This window comes from Electrophorus electricus, chromosome 20, assembly GCF_013358815.1.
Source record: "Electrophorus electricus isolate fEleEle1 chromosome 20, fEleEle1.pri, whole genome shotgun sequence".
In the NCBI taxonomy this organism is placed as follows: Eukaryota; Metazoa; Chordata; class Actinopteri; order Gymnotiformes; family Gymnotidae; genus Electrophorus; species Electrophorus electricus.
The window spans coordinates 9940654-9961945 of record NC_049554.1 but is presented as its reverse complement, the minus strand read 5'-3'; the positions used below and the strand labels follow the sequence as shown (position 1 = coordinate 9961945).

General features: G+C 35.4%; 2 protein-coding genes across 3 annotated transcripts in view; one reads left to right on the top strand and one right to left on the bottom strand.

Annotated features, from left to right (window-relative positions):
- The first annotated feature begins 210 nt into the window (after positions 1–210).
- cenpp (centromere protein P) overlaps positions 211–21292 on the top strand; it is a 55978-nt gene continuing 34896 nt past the window's right edge. Inside the window, exons 1-6 of one of the 2 annotated variants that reach the window (XM_027015257.2) lie at positions 211–300; positions 630–760; positions 929–1089; positions 3586–3674; positions 4886–4974; positions 10717–10813. In XM_027015257.2, coding sequence (XP_026871058.2) covers positions 636–760; positions 929–1089; positions 3586–3674; positions 4886–4974; positions 10717–10813 — 561 coding nt within the window. In that variant the 5' untranslated portion in view covers positions 211–300; positions 630–635. The other variant, XM_027015258.2, reaches the window with a different exon arrangement.
- Positions 13897–17849, bottom strand: ogna (osteoglycin, paralog a). The gene is made up of 6 exons (XM_027015256.2): positions 17610–17849; positions 16554–16656; positions 16018–16182; positions 15281–15483; positions 14874–14966; positions 13897–14654 (listed from the first exon to the last, which is right to left on the bottom strand). The coding sequence occupies exons 1-6, from the start codon at positions 17742–17744 to the stop codon at positions 14484–14486; spliced, it is 870 nt and encodes a 289-aa protein (XP_026871057.2). The 5' UTR covers positions 17745–17849; the 3' UTR covers positions 13897–14483.

Genomic DNA, 21292 nt, shown 5'->3' with positions numbered 1-21292 from the left:
AATGATGTTTTTAGTTCCTACATGTAATGTTAAATTAAAATTTGTTAAGACGTTTTAGTATATTATCGTTTGTTCACTTTAAAATAGCCATTAAACATAACTATATTTTTATAACAATACAGTTTTTCGTGGGTCAAAGAAAAGCCTTAGTTTAATTCTATTGTTGACCCCCGTATTTTTCACGTGATTGGTTTAGTCGTCTGGCGCGGTTTTGTTGAATTTGTCAAAGCAAACGGATCTTGATTCGAGACGATTTCGGGGGGTGAATTGAGATGACACACGTGTTTGAAAAACGTTCAAGTAAATGAGGGATTAACGACTACATAATCTTAGTCTAACGCCTAATTTTTGAATGGACCTTGACTGTTTCTCTTCTGGTAGCATATACAAACGTCAAGTGTTTACGTTAGCTATGCTAGGTTAGTAACCTAACTAGCTAGCTAGCGCTAGATACATAGCCGCACTACCTTAATGATTGCCCGGTTAAATATGAATAATATAGCTAGCGGTTAGCTATCTAAGTTAGCTATAGCTATGTAATTGACGAATAATAGCCGTTAAAATGGGGTTTGTTTTTACTAAATTTAAAACTAGTCGTGCTAAACTAATTTTATGATGTCTGCTATAAGGAAAACATGGAGCAGAGTTATGAAGAGGAAATTAAGATACTACAGCAAGAAATCGAAATGTATGAAGCTGAACAGGAAAACTGTATGCGAAGTATTTCGACCGAACATGGAGATGTCATGCAAAGTATTTTGTAAGTAGCAAAAAAAACCGTGACTGCGTAACAATAGCTAGCGTCTCATATATCAAAGTATCGTAAACTAGCTGTGTAGGTTAGCATAGCTAATATTTGCAGTATAAATGATAAACTGTCTTTACGTTCTGCAAGAATAGTGTGTTTCGTTGCATTCCTTATTTTCAGAAAGACTGTCTGCAGCCACAAGGAAAGAGGGGATGGAGTCTTAAAGAAAGATGTTTCAAAACTGATAACCGAAATTACTAATATGGAGACGGACCTTAGAAGACAAACAAAAATCAGTGAAATATCTCTCTCCGAGTGCTGTGTTAAGACCCTGGAGAAAAGTAAGATTTACATATAACGATATATGATTAAGTCAAAAAATTAAAAAGATTGAATTGCAAAGTTGTTGAAAACTGGACAACTGCAGTCTTTGTGACAATGTTCCATGTTGTCCCAGTGATTTGTGATAGTGATTCATTTTATTATTGAACAACTACAGTGCTCTCTGTCAATCCAAAATGTTAATAACCCTCAAACCTGAATATTTAAGTAAAAGTGAGGTTTTGGCTTTCTTAGGAGAATATCTGTGTGCATAATTATTTGGCAACTAAATGAAAAATGGAAATGTTCCTATCTCACTTGTTTATTTATATCTGTTAAAATGAGAATAATGAACAAACAACTCAATTTTCAAATAAACATTTCTGACACTTCCCCCCCAAAAAAGTGACCAATATAGCCACCCTTCTTTTCAATAACAGTCATAAGACTTGGAGTCTGTCAGTTCTTAATCTGTTGATGATCAACCTTTTGTGCAGCATCAACCAAGGCCTCCCAGACATTGTTCAGAGAGCTGTACTGTTTTCCTTCACCATAAATCTGGTCCACAAGTTATCAATAGGGTTTGGGTCAGGTGAGGAAGGGGGCCATGTTGTTATTCTTTCATCTTTTTAGGCCTTTACTGGCTAGCCACGCAGTGGTGTACTTCGATGCATGCGATGTAGCATTGACCTCCATAAAAATCATGGTCTTCTTGAAAGATGCAGACTTTTTCCTGTATCACTCCTTGAAAAAAGTGTCTTCTAAAAACTGGCAGTAGGTTTGGGAGTTGATTTTGAGTCCATCTTTATCCCGACAAGGTCCAACTTGCTCATCTTTAATAATATCAGCCCATAGCAGTACCCCACCTCTGCCTTGCTAGTGTCTGAGTCGAAATGGAGCTCTATGCCTGTTACTGATACAGCCACGGGCCCATCCATCTGGTCTGTCAAGAGTCACTCTTGTCTTATCAGTCCGTAAAACCTTTGAAAAATCTGTCTTCAGATAGTTCTTGGCCCAGTCTTGACATTTCACCTTATGTGTCTTGTTCAGTGGTGGTTGGGTTTCAGCCTTCCTTACCTTGACCATGTCTCTGAGTACTGAACACCTTGTACTTCTGGGCACTGCAGGTAGGTTGCAGTTCTGGAATATGACAGCACTGGAGGATAATGTGTTTCTGGTTGCTTCACGTTTGATTCTTTTCAAGTCTTTGGCAGTTAATTTGCGTCTTTTTTTTTTTCCTCAACACATTTCTCAAAAAGTTAGATGGTTCTGTGATCACGCCTCAGTATCAGCAATTTTAAGAGTGCTGCATCTCTCTGAAAGACGTTTTACAATTTTTCAGTTTTCAGAGTCAGTTAAATATCTTTTGGCCCATTTTGCCTGAGGAAAAGAAGCTGCCTAATAAAAATGCAAACCTTGATATAGGGTGTTGCTCTCCTTAGGCCACACTCTCCCTCATTACATAAATACACTTCACCTGACATGCTTAAATCCAAAAAGCATTCAAGTTTATACAGCTTGGAGTCAGAAAATATGCATAAAAATGATATGGTTAAAATGCTCTCTTGCCTAATAATTGTGCACACAGTGTAGATTACAAGTAATGTGTTTAATGATCATGAAGATGAGCAGTGAAGCCACAAGCCAGCATTATCATGTTTGTCTCTGAATGTGCAATCATGTAAACTGGATTTATTCAATTCATTTCAAAGGCCTAGGAGAAGCAGAATATTTCTGCATTTAATTCTCTCACAAACAGGAGCCTAGATTGTTTTCTATTACTTGGTGTATATTTCAGAGTTTCACCTGTAAAACTGAAAGTATAAAACTGGAGTTACCATAGTGTAGCTCACTATTCTGTTGAAGCTCACTGTCTTGGTCAAACTTAGTGTTTTTATATTGATCAGTCAGCCAATTTTCCTGTTGGTGTGCAAGATTACTTGTTTACAGCATGATGGTAAATTTTCAGCCATTACTAATAGAAAAGTTTTCCACAAGTGCTTACTGATCTAAGGGTCTACCAAAGAAAATGGATCTTAAAAAAGAGTGGATATATAATGCACTTAATGGAGAGTGTAGGCTTGCACATTTAAAAAAGAAGGTAATTTCCCCACACTGCCTAATCTAAAGACTTGCCTATTTGTAAACTGTGGAAGTCTCAGAGGGAGCATAAATTCAGGTCTGCCCTATGGCACAGGTTTGACATCCATATTTGTCGATTCATCTTCAATTTATATTATGCATTTTTGGCATTTAGCATGCTCCCAAGTCCAGAGTGACTTTCAGAAGTGCTTAGTGCTCTTTTTATTAAATACATATCCTCATGACAGTATCCTTAATACTGACCTATCTATTGTCAGAATAAAGCCCTGGCTAATGTGGAACACATAGCACTTACTTGTATGTATGTTCCATCATATCCATCCATACAGCTTTTCCTTACAGTTTATAACTGATTTATTGTGTGAATGAGTTATGTATTAATTGTGGCTTTTGTATAATTTCCCCCTTTTTAGGGAAAAGGGAGACCATACAACAGTACAGACTCTCTGGTCACTGTCGCTTTCTCTCATTTCAAGTTGAGTTTGCACTGACTGAGATTCAGGTAATACAACTTCAGTGTACACTGTAAAATTAACAATTTAATAAATGTGCTGTACACCTTGATCCACCTTAATTCTTCACTTTAAATAATTTTTATTACAATAAATCATATTTATATGAATACCTGAAATATCATGAAATGTTCTGTACAATCTGAAATAAAAACATCTCCCAAAAAAGTATAATACAAAACAAAGTGCATAAATGTTGAAGACAATTTTAAATGGCCTCTTTCATTAAATGCTTGTTAACATTTGTAAAGGAGTAATGGGCCAGATGTTTTAACTGGATGCAGAAAAAAATCTTTTATCAATTACAGGGACATCAGGATAGAACAAATGTCATGAAGCTATTAGCTACCTTGTATTTTTCTTGTTCCACAAAGCAAAATAAGGGACTGGAAATGTTACTAATAGTGAACCAAGGGTGGCAACACAACCCCAAGCCTCATCATCAGACCCAGTTCAGATATATCTATATTCAGCACTAGAGGGCACTTAAACACCACTGTCAACATTAAAGGCTGTCACACTAGTAACAGCCTTTAAGACTGCACAGAATTTACAGATATGTTATCATGTATGATTATTTTAACAGCTCTGTCAGTCAGTATCAAATAATAGAATGTAAAGAGCTTACTTATCAAAGAAGTCACCAGGTGGCTAACTGAGCAGTCTTACTGCTCTGCTGTCTAGATAAAACAGTTATTCTTGTCTTGATGGGCATGGACATCCTTCATCTTGTTTGGTTGGTCTTGTTTATTTCCCCAAACCTGGTTTTAAAGTCATCAGTTCTTCAGAGATTGTCCATAGCTCTTATGAGTCTGACTTTCTTTTCCACAGTCTTTCCTTAATGATTGTTGTTGCTTTCTTGTTTAAAGGAAATTTTAATTAAGCAATTATTCAACAATGCCAGGTGGATGTGAATCACATTAGCAGGTTTTTGTTATGGCTGGTATGGTATGTTTTTGGGGAGGGCATTTGTTTTTTGTTGTTGTTTTGTTGGGGGGTGGCAAGTTAGGTCATAAAAAGGCAAAGCAGCTAAAATGAAAATGTAACATCAGTTCTTCAACTGTATTTGACACATTTTGAAATGAACATGTTTAAAATGAAGTAATATTATTAGCTATTATATTAAGTTATATTTAATCTGTTTGGATGTAATAGAAACAAAAAAATGGCATAACATTCTACCTCCTATTTCTATGTGCAGGACAGTGACAGTTTCCTGAGAAAAGTGACTGACCTCAACATCATAGTGGATGGTGCTGAGTTTAAAGACTTGGGTGCATTTGTGTCAAGGTAAGTAAAATCAAATCAAAATCAAATGCCCTTTATTGTCATTGCACAATGTGCAAGAAATTATGTTCTTCAGTGAATATGTATGTGCTTTTATTTAACTGGTAACCATTTCTTTATTATGTATTTTTAACACCTAAAGGAGACAATAAATAAAAAGACAATTAATAGCAAAATCAATAGTATATGAGAAAAGAAGAGTAGAAAAACAATGTCTATGTTTGCACATTCCTATATGAACTGATTATATTGCACTTAGAGTTTGCTATTAAGTTCCTTAATGGTGCTCGGATAAATTCATAAATCTTGATGTACTTGACTTTAAGGACCTATATCACCCCACAGAGTGCAGCAAGGTGAAAAGGTATTAGCCAGAGTGTGCTGGGTCTTTAACAATGTTCTTAATTCTGCAGAGGCACTGGGTGTTGTAAATGTTCTCTAGAGATTGTAGCTGTTTTCTAATCACTTATGAAGCAGACCTGATGACTCTGTAGGGTCTTCTTGTCTGCAGCAGTGCAGCTTGTAAACCAAACCAGGATGCCATATGTCAGTATGCGTTCAGTGGAGCAGTGGTAAAAGGAGAGGGGGAACTGTTGAGATGTCCATTTTCTAAGGTGCCCTAAGGTAATGTAGTCTCTTCTGAGGCTTCTTGACCAGTGCTGTGATGTTCAGTCCATGTGAAGTCCTGTGAGATTTACATGTCCAGGTACTTGAAGGAGAACACTCTCTCCACTGGTGTACCATTAATTTACAAGGGTGTAGGCGCCACCTCCTGTTTCCTGAAATTAATGATCATCTCTCTTGTTTTGGAGATGTTTAGTACCAGGTAGTTAGAGTAGTGTCAGTCTGCAGACCTCAAATTATTTCTTTGTTTAACGCAAAGTTCAAGGTCTAGTTTTGTTGATGAAAGCTAACCCTTTCTATTTCTCAGTAAATTTGTTTATTTTTAATTGTCTTGTTGTTTATTGCTGGCTGCTTAAATGCTGATGACTTGACCTTACATTTTGGAGCCACAGCTTGCCAGTGTAGGTTATGAATATTTTGTTTGCTTTCTTACAAGCTATACTCACCAGTTAAGTACCTGTACCGACACAGCTGTGTGGGTCAGTTTCCTAAGAGAGTGTGTGTGGTGATAATAATATTGTTTGCATCTAGCAACCTGTATGGCCATGTGTAGCACACCCTGAGGCCTAATAAACAGGTAAAGGTTAGGATTGCTGTTTTTTACCCAGACCCTGTAAAAACAGTTGTTTGCCATCATATGTAATCATGCATAATGCAACCTTTCTGGTTGCGTTAGTACAGTGAAGATAGGTTGTACTCTGCAGATTCGCACAGTGCTTAAACAGTTAAATGGAGTGATCATTAATGATTTCAAGACTTTGATAAATCTCCTTTTAGAAACTGAAAAAGCTGCAGTTTGGCTGAAATTCATGGTTGCTATCTTATTTATTTATTTATTTATTTATTTATTCATTCATTCATTCATTCATTCATTCATTCATTCATTCATTTCCTCTAATTAATACAGTCAGAAATGTGCAAATAGATTTAATGTGTTTTGGTGATTGTTCCAAAAACAAAATGTGGTGCTCCTGTTATTCAAGGTATGTTCTGAGTAAACTTTAAAATACTGAATCACAAAGATGTACTGAAAACAAAATGTCAGTTAGAACCACAGGCGCTCACTTAGTTTCTTTGTTAGCTCTAAATGATTGATTGATTGTTTTTGTGTAAAAAATATGTATATTTTTATACTGGGGTCACTGTATAATTTCTGTACATGATTGTATCACTTATTCAAAAATGTTAAATGTAGGCTTAAAGAAGTCGGAAGAAATTTAAACAAAATATACTTTTAAATGTGTGATGAGGCTTGCGCCTTCTTAACTGTTGCTCATTAGTGACTTATAGGTTGCTCGCTAACATAAAAAAAAGGAAATCTGCCAATTAATTTAACCTTTGTCCAGGTACATGTTAAGTCATTTACGAAATCCAGACAAGAGATAAAACAGCTCAGCATGGTTGATAGATGAGTGAACATCTATTTGAAATGGAGCATGGAAGATGTTAATGTATGTAGTTAACTGAGATCTGAGTAATTTTGTATTTTAAAATTTAATAATAAGGTAAGTAATTTATAATAATGTATCTTAAATGATAGTTACTTACTTCCTTACAAAGTCAGGAGAACTTCACAAGTAAATATAGTCTGATGATGGGAGCTTATGTAATAAATGTAACATTTTACATGGCAACTGAATTCAATTGACAGGATATGTCAGAATATGTGTGATGCATTCAACAATTCCAACTGCTTATTATCGCATGAAATATATTTTTGGTTGAACGACAAAATGAAAAGTGTTATAACATTCCAATACCCTTGTTGCTTTTTACAGTGTATTGACCTTTTCACTGCTTTATTGCTAGGTGTCAGATGTAAATTATTGTCAGATGTTTACTGTGTTTTTTGCTTCATTTACACTTCTATGGATTTGGTTAATGTATGCTTTATAAATGTTTTTGTAGCCTGAATCTGCTTTCTCTCATGCACCCATATATTGAAAATGCAAGCTCTGTCAAAGAACAATAGTTGTTATATCCTTTGCTTAACGAAAAGGGGGGACCCTTTTGACGGCTACTACTAACAGTATTGTGTCTAAGAGCATGCGCCACCATAGACCTTTCTGAAGGGGAAAAAAAAAATGCCTGTGAAGTCATTCAGTCATTTACCTGGTATGGTTGGTAAATCTTGCACTCCATGTGCTACCTGGCATAGCATTATCCATAGGGGGAAAAAAAATCGTTGAGCACAGAAAGATTCCACAGGCTCACTAAAGGGCTACTGGTATATGTCATTACTTACTAGTTGAATTCCTTAAATATCTAATTTTAAATGCTGTTAAACTAATATAATTCTATATGATTGTTTATATTCAAACTGCCACAAACATTTGAGTTATTAGAAAATATAACACTAGAAACCTGCTCATCTTATGTTAATTTTAATGTCATCCAGATGCAAGCGTTTCAGTTTCATCTCTGAGGAGACAGGTATAGTGTTTCATTACAAACATCCCCTGGATGAACAAATCCAATTCGAATAGAGCTCATGACGTCATCTGTAAATAATGGTGTCGGAGACACTGTCACCAAAGTGTAGAGAGATCATGCATATGTATCAAGCTAGCAAGCAAGTCATCACAACATCCCCTGTATGCAGAAATGAATTAATGCACACATACTTCGCAATATAGCAAAGTCACAAACATGATTTTATATAGAGAGATATGGCGATTGTTCATTTACAGTTTCATATATACTGTATAAATACTCAAACTCTTTTGTGAAGTATTAGACTACAATATAACCTAGTCCTTGATGAGGAGATATCTTCAGTATCATCAAAAAAAAAAATTTAGGTATGGTATTTCTCAAATCATTGAATGCCATTGTTTTCATTTATTTTATCTATTGTACTAAAAGTTTGTGTGCTGACTGAAAATGTTGGGCAGGTTTAAAATAAGGAAAAATAATGACATATGATAGTGTTTAGGGAGTGTATGGGAATTCCTGACTTGATACTGGTATCGTTTATATTTTTAAAAAGATATATATAGATAGATATAGAAAAAGATATCCTGACAACATGATGCTGTGGTATCTTTTTGGTATCAGTAGCAAAATTCATGACCTGTTATCAAAGATATAGCTATTGTGACAACACTGACCATTCGCAAATTGGCATGCCAATCATATCACTGTTTGTTTAATTGATTCGTTTATCTATTTTTAATATTGTATTGTTCATATCATGCAGTCATAATTTGAATTTATGTAATGTTTGAGATTTTCTTTATTCCATCTTTTTTTCTGTGACTTCATGCAGACAGCAGATTATTCCAAATAGATCTGAATTAGTAGCATGAATAAAAGCACAAGGCTAATAATAGACAATGGAGATTTTGTTGATGCTTTTTCTCAACCTTTCTTTGAGGGTGTGTCCACTGATGCATTATCCCTTTCAGTCGCAAATATAATGGCTAGAAACAAAAAATACAGTAATTCTCTCTCTCTCTCTCTCTCTCTCTCTCTCTCTCTCTCTCTCCCCGCCCCCCCATCTTTCAAGTACAACCACCTTACTGGTTTTTGGACACATCTGGATCATATTGTCTGGTCTGAGATTCTGTCCTGGCAGTTAGAAAGTGGAAAAATACTGAGTAGTCTGTGTATTTTTATGTCTCAAAAGGGGCATTTTATAATGATTATGTTCCATGTAAAGTTGAGTAGAAACAGTTTTTGAAAACGCTTGTGATGACAAACATAAGTGATTTCAGTGCATGTGTTGGGACTGAATACCAGAAAGCCTTAGCTCAAAACATTCAGTATACCACAAGTATTTAAATAATTTCAGTAATTTAAGTAGACAAGATGTGCTCTCCAGATGATTATCTAAAAAGCGTCTAAGCAACCATAATAAACCTGCTCAGTTGCTATGTACTCACAATGAACAAACACATTTCAGACAGAAATGATTATATTATAATACTGTGTGATCATTAAATGTGTATAATGTTACTACTTTCAGCTTCAGTCAGTTTTCAATGAACAAAATATGGTTATGGACCATTAATAAGTGTAGTTCTCTAAAGGTGTATAATAAAAGTGAAGGTTTCATATGAAAAGTATTCTAATCTAATGTTTTGTTTTAAATATATGTACTGAATAAGTTAAAACAGAAATTTGGAATAAATATAAAAAATATACAGCAAATATAAGTCTTCTTCAACCTCTTCAGAGTTTCTGGATTTTCTGTAAATCTGGCTTTGAGGAGCACAGCGCGACTTTTGTTCAGTCTCCAAAATCCTACTTTGTGTGGGAGAGAAGATAAATAGAGCAAGAGTAAATTAGATACAGGTGCAGCCTATTACCCTTTTGCTTTCCAACAGACTCGAACAGACACCCCAACCATTGATGCATGAAATCAGTGTGTAATGTAAAGCAAAATAAATGAAATGCAAGGAAGAATAACCACTGTCCAATAAGATTTGTTTTTTCCTGTGGAATGCACCCAATGTTTAAAGGACACTTTAAACAGGAGAATCACTAAAATTATTATTATTCATTGAACTCTACTCCTGCTTCTTTTTTGTTATAATGTGATTGGGTTGGCCCTAACTATATCTAATACAGTTTTGATTGATATTAAAGTTACTATTGAAAATATATTCAGTATTTATTAAAATTTGATCTGTTTGACAAGATTCTCTTTGGCTTAAAATCCACAAGTTAAACTTCATAATGGAAAGCATTACTTATGTCCACCTCACCTGCATTATCTTTAGATAAGACGGACAATGTGCTAAAACCTGATGTTCGGCTGGTTTACTTTTCATTATTTTTGGATCCTGAGAGACTGAAGTTTCCATCAGTTTTCTTTACACAGTCTGGAACTCAACATTTGTGGAAAGTTCTGTTCTGTGCCACACAGCCCTGGGCCCGGTGTAAATCTATGAAAGTCTCAAAATGTGTCAAGCATTGCCAAAATGACCTCTAGACAAAATAAAAGAACGCCCACAGTTTTATATGGTTTCTCTTTTGTTGCATATGCGCCAATTTTATTGCACAGAAAGACATTTTTAAATGCTGAAGAACCCCTATCAGCTAATGTGTTGTACAAGTAATCAGCATGAGGTCTATTTCACATGCTTCATAATTGCATTTTTTTTTTTCTGTTTTCAGAGTAGAGGAAACAAAGAGCCTTTACCTTTTCTTCAGAACCCTGAGGTTATTTTCAGACAGATGTGATGAAAGAGCTCGCACATTTCGGTACTTTAAGGTAAGATAGCAAATAATAAGGTTGAGTGCTGTTCCTTTTTTCTCAAATGTTTTTTCAATGTCTTCGCAGGGAGGATGGTTATGAATGGGTAACAGCAGTACTTTACTCAAATCTTTGGTGGTAAACTTGGCTTTTAATATTGAGCAAATTGGTTAAATGTTGACTCATATATATTTAGTTAGCAAAGATTACCGACTAGTCATATATCTGTTGCTTCGTTGCTGAGGCCTGTAGAAGAGTCTGCTGAGTGTAGTTGTGCTTGGAGTATGTGGCTATTGGAAGCATACTTGCGTATTGCCATTTTGACTTTGTGGTGGTGTCATGTTGAGTGGTTGTTGCATAATTCATCTGCAAAGGATGACCGTGTGTTTTGAAATTACATGGTGATATTATAGGAGAATGAAAACAATCACATGTGGTATTTATTACCAATAGTCTGTGGAGCCCATATTAAATTGGAAATAAGATACTATATAAATAAAAGAAATAGGGAATAATAATAATAATAATAACAGTAAAAATATGACTAAAGCTAGGCTAAAATTTAAATTCAGCTCTAGTGTCTAAAACACAAAGAAAATGTAAAACATTACTGAAATAAAACAAACTATAAAAAACAGTAAAACACTAATGAAATGGGTCATTGCTTTAAATTAACTACATGCCAAGGACATATGAGTGCATCTGTGAGTGTTGCAGAAAGAATTTAAGCTGGTGATTTTTTTTTTTAATACATATTTTAAAAGATTTTTATTCTTTTGTGTCCAAGACTTACAGCTTGTGTAAAACGTCTACCCATAAATGCACCTTTTATGGGTCTGGGGTGATATCTATACCAGATATAAAATTTTGACTGTTGCACTAGAGCAGTGAATGTATGAGCACCATAGGTTGTAATAACTTATGTTAACCTTAAGATCCACAGGGCAAAAGAACAACAACCAATACAGTAGCTGACCAGCATATTTGGTCCTCTAAATATTCTGTTCATCGTGGAGACCACAATTTTTCATTTTTGTAAGCCTATACCAAATGGGTAAGGTGAATATAAGTTCAAATGTTTACAGCAATAATTGGCAAATGAGTACTGAACTGCTTCTTCTAAACTAATCTATTTTAAGCATTTCAGATTGTCACATTGTATTGAGTCCTCTGTGATGACATCATGGATCTTATCATGTGAATCCATGTAGTTGACACACACTGTGGCTGGGGTTGAAGTCTGGCTTTGTTTTTGTGTTTTGGAATGAACAATAGAAACCAGGCATTTCTGACCTAAATCTGAAAAGATAGGAAATACAGAGTCCTGCTTGTAATGTACAGATCTTTTTTTTAATGGCAAGCTGTTGCACTGGAAAGAAATGCACCAGTATTTCTAGAATGCATTCACAACATGCATATCTTTCCCAAGCCAACCCCACTTGTGTCAGGAATTTTAAAGATGGTCCCTGGTGTGACTAATGCAAATAACAGGAGCTGTATCTCTACGTCCTGCTTACTACCCGAGGCCGTGGTGCAGACTGAGACTTGGGAGTAGTCATTTGAACGTATCTTTTTTAATTATGAATGCCTGAGCTTTTCCAGACTACTGTGAGCTGTTGGGGCCTGCAGACTATGGTGGGGGTTATTGGACTTGAGTGGGAGTGAACTGCCCGTGCTTCCTCAGTGCAGAGGGCATTTCTAAGCTCAAAGCTGCAGTAACTTGGTAAGAAAGTCCTGCAGAAACCTGAACCTGTTTTACCTTTTTCCATCACAATCCTGTTTCACAAGCTACATAACTTCAGGTGGCACAGGTTAATGTGAGCGATTATGTTTCAGGTATATCTTGCTTTACTAGAAATTATTTATGTAGGGACATAAGCTATTTTCTGAATTTCATGACTATACAGATCTTTCAAAAATATAACAGTTGTGCAGTTTAGAAAACTAGATTATGTCCTGAGAGCTGGAAAAGTTCCTTTGGAATTTTATGCAGGAACTGGAATTTTTTTAGCAGGTAAATCTCCTAACCTAAAGCTGCTTAGAAAAGATTGTCTTTGTATGTTTTATCTCAAACGTCCTCAAAGGAAACATACATTAACAGAAAACAACTGTATGTATATTTTAGATTAATGTGATATATCTGGCATAAAATATTATTGAAGTAATCATTTAGATGTATTGCCATAAAAAATAATAGTTTTCAGTCCATAGTAAACCTTTTCCAAATGTTTTCTGATACTGGACAACATTTGAACAAACAGATGGTCTCTAAATTACAGCACTCAGAGGTGCTTAGTGTTTACTATAATACAAGTACTAAAAAGCATTATTGCCAGTCTGAGAAGCATGAAAATTTTTTTATTATAGGCTATCTGATTCTAGATGTGGTAACAAAGTTGATTTTATAGATTAGGTTATTAAAAAATAAATGAAAGATGCATTTATGGATTCCCACACTATAAACATGCCTAGGGGGTTGGGAGAACTGAATCTGTTCCATAACCGAGATGAATAATGATAATTTAAGAAGAGGCCTGTAAAGATTCTTCTGGAACATGGGAAACAGCTTAACATTAATCTTCCCCTTGTGAGGCTTTCCTGTCTGTCTGTCTGTCTGTGTGTGTGTGTGTGTGTGTGTGTGTGTGTGTGTGTGTGTGTGTGTGTGTGTGTGTGTGTGTGTGCGCATGCATGTATGTTTGTCATATTGATAATTTTGCCAACCTTTAATCCAGTTTCTAATGCCTGTTCCATGATACCGTCATAATATTGAAAGATATTGCTAAACGTATGGTGTATGTCATAGTAGGAGTAAATTCCATGACATGATGGCAGTGAAAATGTAGAGTTTAAGCTGCAGAACCAATGTGGAAACCATTCCATTATTTACTTGGAGTGAAGTACTGTGATGGTTGCCAACTTGGACAGCAAAATGGAATATTATTAACCCACATTTTCCAGAGTTCTCTCTGTGTGCAGCCCAAAAGTTTGCTTTGCAGTTTATGGAGAATTGTTTTTATGATTACTTAAAATGAGTTTTATCTCACTTAAGCAGAACATTCTTGCATTGCTTTTATGAGTAATGACAAGAAGCCGTTGAAGCATAACTTTAAACAAAAAACATTTATTAAAGTGTCTGTGGAAGTCACGTAGCATAGTGATTTAATATAATGTATTACTGTACAGCCTGCTTGATGATTCACACTTAGGTAGTAATCACTGTTGCGTCACCATAAATAGTTCTCTAAAGATTCCAAGTTACCAGGACAGACCTACCACATCCTTGTAGAAGCATGTATGGGGTGAATGCTTCACTCGTAATAAATGTATTAGGTTTCTTCATTTCAACCAGAGTAAGACTTCTTAAACAGTACAAATGAAAGTGATTCACATAATTCAGAGGAATGCTGAAAGCTCCACTTCATAAGGAAGCCACGAATTACTACGCAGCAGCTTTCACCAAAAGGGTTATATACATTGGATATATTTATATTATAGTTCCATTTACAACAGTATTAAGAAAAAGCCAGGGAGAGAAGTTAATCAGCACCGATATAACATTGTAATCAAGTTGTCAAACATTTTACATACCCTGCTTTTGCTTCTAAATGAAAAACTGGACAGGAAACATCTTTGTCCATATTTGTTCATGTCTGATGCACATTCAGAGACTTTTCTTTGTTATGCATATTCAGTGGTACCGTCCAATTGGCAAAGACTGGAGACATGTGAAGCTGTTTGGGTACTGTGCAAGAATGACAGGGTTTCCATCCATTCTGATCTCATTCATATTGGGGCGGATATAGTAGGTGTCATTGCTTTTGCAGAAGGTATCAGTATTAACAGTAGAAATGTTGTTGTTCTAGATAAAAGAGGACAGTTTTTTATTTATTTTAGTTGTTTACTTCTTGCTAATTTAGCTGTAATATTAATGATCTAATAAATAAAAGCATTGATCAAAAAGCATGAGAAATGGATCTAAAGCCCATATTGATTTAGTTATGCAGTAATGATGTCTTGAGCCAAATTTAAATATGTTATATATTTAGACATAGAGCATGCTTGGTCAGTACTCATTTACCTGAATGTGAAGGATGACCACACTCTCTGGAATCACTGGAACTGCCTCCAACTGATTGTGTGCAAGATATAAATTTCTGAGCTTTGTTAATTTCTGTAAGGAATATTCACCACAAATCACTGGTTAGACTCTAGGCTTAAGCTGAAACATTAGCATTACAGTATTTACATATATCCATGTTTGTGTATATATGTAATTGGGAACATAGAAGGTATCACTGGGATTCAAACTTGTCTCTCCATTTCTCCATTTGAGAGGCAATGTGTTTACAGCATTAGAACACAGAGTTGTTTGTTCAGTGAGTCCAACCCCCCCGCCCCCGACATTCAAACAGATGTCTAATGTTAGCTTCATGAATAAGCTGGAGCAGAAGTTTGTTAGGCATTATATAATTCATGGCGCTGTACCTTGAAAGCATTTGCTTTAACTCCTTTGGTCTTGAGGTTGTTGTGATTGGCGTTGAAGGAGGTTAGCTTGACTGGTAGAATTGGGAGCCTCACCAACTGATTCTCAGCAAGGGAGAGTTCCTCCAGCAAAGTAAGCTTCACGAAGGCTCCATCCTCAATCTCAGAAATAAGATTTCCAGTCAGGTCGATTCTTTTTAAAGTAACTGCAATAGTGAAAGTCATACAGTCAGGAAAAAAACTGCCCTGTTTAGAGAGTACTATTTATTTGATTCTTTTCCTATGCCACAGTAATGTAAATAATAATGTAGCCCCATGTACATTAGCTGTCTTAAAAGATCCCTAAAGAAACAGCCTTGATCTTGTCCTCTCATATGAGATGGGAGGTTTTCCTGAAATACTGCAGACCATCTAGATAAACACATGTATATATTTTCTTAACACCTACTGTGAATTACACAAAGTTTCAGAGTTAACAAATGTGATTTTCTATTATGTCCCTAGGGCATTAGAGGAGTCTCTGAGACACAAGGGGAGCACCATCTCGCTTTATGATGTAGTGGACTATAGGAATTCCACATTTTATTATAACTTTTTTTTTTTTTCCTTATCTGTTTGGGCTGTTAGTTTTCTTTATTCTTAGTCCCATTTCCTGTTTGTCTTATTGACAAATTTTGCTCTAGGGAGACCAGTAAGGCAAAAATCAATGCACATGTTGCACAGACTAAAGAGGAACACACCAATATCACCAAAATCTTTTGCAGTTATCTTTTTTATCTTGTTGTAACGAGCATAAAGATATGCTGTCTCTTTAGGAAGAGCAGGCACTGATGTCATATCAGGGTCAACTTCCTCACAGTAGACCGATCCAGTCAAACACACACACAGCAGGCAGGTTGGAAGGTCTAGACAAGAACAGAGTACGTATTACACATTTACATACCCCTTGACATAATGTCACACTACTTTATAAACTGCATCAGTTCACTCTGTGCTAATGCATCTGTGCTTAGTGTTAGTTAGTTAGTTTGTTTGTTTTAAAGATATCTTTTCAAAGTAGTTTTACAGAGAATTCTATATCTCAATAGCTGGTTATTGTTGGAAGAATGTTTACATAGTACTCTGGGTCTTTCATTCACTCATACTCACAACCTGCCTGAACACATGACAGCTTCCAATTAAGGCACTACACTGAGCAACAGGTGGTTACTGAAACACACAGCAATCATGATTAATTCCTTTGGGATAGAGGACTTGAGTGCCATCATTCCTTTACCTAAAGTATCACCGTCAACTGAGCTTGAACTGGAGTTGTCTGGGGGGTCAGCAAGGAAGAGGGTATTTGTTTTGGCATTGTCAGCTGCAAGATCTGCCTCTATCTGTCAGACAAATATAAAACTGATCACACAGAGCATACAGTTATCTTTTGCAGCATTTTCACATTTTAACAATGATCTAGCAATTTGGTATCTTTTAAATGCCTACTGAATTTTTTTTCATAATACCCATTTTTGAGAAGGCTTTAAATCTCGCTTGGTGTGCTGTATGGTTGGATTTCGGTGCCTGTCGGCACAAGTGTCTATCACTATTTGGAGCACTAAGCCCAGTTTATAGTAGAGCGGCTATGTGGGTGGGAGTACTTTTGGCCTGGGGAAACTCCTCTGGAGCTCCGTAGCAGTGCTGAGTAATCAAATCAAGTCCACATAGCACCTAGCCAAGTTTTGAATGCCTCTGTTGGAACTGAATTAGAGTAGAGCTTTCTCTCAATCAATAACGTTTATTCTAGCTATAAATGAGTCTGATTTCAGAAATGCTAACAAAATAGAGTAATCTTTATGTTCAAGAGATAGGAAGCAGTTTCACAGATATGTCTGTGATACAGAATTATAAACTGATCAACACAAAAAATGTGAAAGCTCTCAAGAAATGTAAAGAGCAAGGACATTTTTCTCACTTTTTTGTAAGCATTCATTTACATTTAATTTCATCTGTACAAATTTAGTAAATAAACATAATGTAGGCACATACAAACATGCTAAGTAAATAATGACAAATTGCATTTAATATTGTGTTTATAAACAAATAATTGTTAAAGATCCCTAAACTGATGTTTCCTTATCCATAAGTTTTTCTTTGTTTAATTATGAATAATACTTAGTGTGCTGAGTCATGCATTAATAATCATTGTTTTCTATTGATCTTTTGTCTCTGGATGATTTTTTAAATAAAATGCATCAACTAGATATACAGTCCTAACAGCTGCCCTAAATGTTGTAATGTTAAGGTGCTGTTCCAATTAGCAAAATGTAAATATAAAATACATTGGACTTACCAAATGGGCTTGTTCCTTAGGTAGCAGGTCCTTTTTTGTGTGATGAGAGTTTTGCTGATACTGTGTCCCTGAGGCTAAGCTCACCCATGATGCAAAGACAAAAGTGCAAATAAGTGTTCTCAGTCTGGTGCCCATCGTGTCCGTAGATTATGGAATGTATTCACTTCTCTGTTAAAAATGTAAGACAGCAGCAAAGGCAGTGGTTAGCTATTTTCTTGCTGCCTGTGAGTAAAATGTGATCTGTCAAATCAGTATTTAAAGCTACATGAGTAGCTGCCAGGGGATTCTTAAGCAAGAGTTTATGGAACAGACCTTAACCCTTTGCATTCTGTCTGTTGAGAACAAATCACTGTCTCGGGCAGCATTTGGCCATGTTTGTGGTTTGAAGGAAAATGTGCTCTAAAAAGCAAAGAACTGCACAATTGAAGACTTTTTAAAGTCTTGTCTAATGATGATCTCATTTATTTAATATAGTGGAATTTTTGTAGCATCATGGCTTTTCGAACTACTCATCTTTATTAATTTATTTGCTCAGAAAGCAATTGTTGTCCAATCAGTGTCCTTAAGTTCAAGCAAAACCTTCACCATTCCCACCAGATGAGCATGACTTTTAGATGCATTAAAAATGTGTGGCTTTAGTTGGACTCAGGACAGAAAGCAGTTGCAACCAGCTTTTATAAATCTGTCAATATAAACATTTTTCAGTGAACTATTCTGTAGCCCTGTAGTTAATAAGTAGTTTATTGTGTTTTTATTCATCCATTACAATCTAATATCTAAGAAGTAAATCAAATTTTTAATAATGAAGATAAAGATTACTTTGAATAAACAGACACTTTAAAAATATGTTTAATAGACAACATCTGACTTGTATCCCCCTCTGTGTACTTGAGACAAGATGAGAAGGGCGCCCCTAGAAATAAACATTCATGACATGGAAGCAAGTGGACCAAAACTAAGGTATGTTACAGGTGTGTTAGCAATTATAAGAACTTGTAAAAAATTTACTGTGCTGGGAAGAGTGCCAGGTACTGGAAAATGTTTTTACAGTGCTAATTTCTGTAATGTATGTCTGAGGGCAGTGTGGTTTCGGTAAATAAAAAAACGAACAAAAAAAAACACAAGAGTCAATGACTTCTCACATCCCACTACCCATAGTAATATAAATTTGTGTTGCATAATACCTGCACAGCACAGACCTATTAGATTGTAATAAAAAAACAAACAAAAAAATGGATATCCTTTAAATAGATATAGCAACAGAATTTCAGTACTTTGAATGTGTAAACTAGAGAATCTTCATTAAAATTTAGACTGCTTTTTTCCACGTTTTTTTTATTTTTTATATATATTGTAAAAATATCTGGACTTTTGTGTAATGGTTAGAAAAAAGCCCCTACCCAGACAGAACAGGATAAGCAAATGAATGTATCATATTTGGGTAAATTATGAGTCTGATAGGAGCAAGCATTGTGCTCACACAGCAAAAAAGGACCCCTACATCTTTATTTAGAGGTTGTTCTGGTATCATGAGTCAGGGATGTCTCAAAGTGTCTGTCTCAAGGCATAGTTTGTCACTGTCAGTAGAATGTAGATGTATTTTGACCTGCTTTTTTATGAATCAGGGATACCCAGGTATAGGTGTCAGTGACAGAAAAAAATGTACTGTATAAAATTGAGTTTAAAATTTACCAATCATTGAGGATTCTTGGGCAAACAACCTATGCATCATGTGCCGGAAGTTATCTTTGCTTTTAGTACTTAATTAAGTAATACCTGGTAAATCCTCTCTTTTTTTTTTTTCTTTTTTTTTTTTTTTACTGTTTACTCGATAGCCTTAAAACAAATACCGAAACTGCAATGTTGTTAACAAAATAACATGCTCTTATGTATGACCTCTGAGGAACTGTTGTTTCTTTTAATCCAGAGATTGAGTGTACAGCTGCCACATGAGTGTGTATCGATACTACACTCATTAGGTGCTATATTAGGTGCACCTACCTGTTTATGTAAGTAGCCAGATACATAAAGCTTTGTTCAAGCTACTGCATGTTTGTTAATATTTATAACCTTCTACAAGAACATTTAGTCATGATTCAACAAACACCACCTCTAGGGGTTAAGTAGGTGGACACAGCAACACTGGAACAATTTTTTACTCTTTGAATCTGCCTTCCATTTCCACCCATGAACATAAAGCATGCCTGTAAGATATATGGTGGCTAGCAGCATTCAGTTAGTTAGCATTACCAAACTTTTGAGCAATGAGGCAGGCTGTTTATTAATACTTTTTAAATGTTTATATATAAAATTTATTTTTATTTATTTATTTAACCAACTTGTTAACCAAAGTGAAGCTCATGGTAGCTCTTATTTCAGGGTGGGCATGCTTGTATGCAGAAGCCTAGATAAATGATGAGCATCAGAGCAGAAGCCTAGAACACTGTTCTCCTCTTGTAAAAATTGGTTTATTCTACTTGGCAAATTAAGATGATACCATTACATTTCAATTTCCCCCATGGAGACCTACTGTTTAATAATATTAGCTACCCAGGGACACTACAAATTCTCATTGGTATTTGGGCAGAGCAGGCATCAAGCTTCCATGTTTAAAGGATGTGATGTTAGCATTTTACCCTGATGTGTGGGGCTGCCCACCATGAAATTTGGCTTTTAAAAACATCCAGAATTTGCCTCATGATTTGCTGCTGTTAGAATAGTCATGTTCTCACTATATAATATTTCTTTGTGAGCTCCTATGAGTTTATAAGTTTCTACCTATGTTAGCTAGATGGTTAGCTACCATTGTTAGCTGACAGGGAGTTTGATGTAGTGGACCAATGTATATTTCTCTGAAGGTTGTTCACCCAAAGCATTATTTAGGTTTTTAAGTTATGAAGATTTATCTCCTCACTCAAACAGTTCAACACGTTATACAGTTTGCATTTATACATACATGTCCAGGAGGAATGTCACTAATTTTGCTTCCAGCTTCATCCCGTTCGCATGTAATAATTATATTTTGGAAAAGCACTTCCAGTGTTGACTTTTATTTTATTACATGTTTGATGTCATGACTTTTTTTGGCTACATTTGGCTTGTTTTTTTGTCTACATTACAAGCATTTGTCAATGTAGGGTGCTTACCAGATGTGGGTAGAGTAACAGGCCATTGAAGTGCAGAATTTGAATTTGCAGAATATTTAAAGGACAACTGACACTGCTCCCATATTGACTGACTAATTTAGTACTTATTGTAGGGCATTGTTTGTTGTTTAACAAACTCTAGCACATTGTTTATAGCACTTATCATTGTTTAAGATAGACATTATGTATTTTGCACTTCTAGGTATCAGCATTCATCCCTGTATTCTACAGTATTCTAGTTCATTGGTATGTTTAATTTTAACCTACTGTACTTGGATATATTCTATGAGTAAACGACAAAGCACTTTTGTAAATTGCTCTGGATAAGAGAGACTGCTAAATGCTGTAAATGTAAGTGAGTCTCAAAGTGAGTGAGCAAACCAAGAAAATTTTAAAACATGGCCATCCATATCTATAAACTGAAATTTACTGATGAATAGTTAGTAATCAGTCTAAAAATAGAATAAATAATTGTACATTATTTACCATGTGGCTAAATGTAGATGTTCGCTAGAGGGTGATTGTGTGGTTATGGCT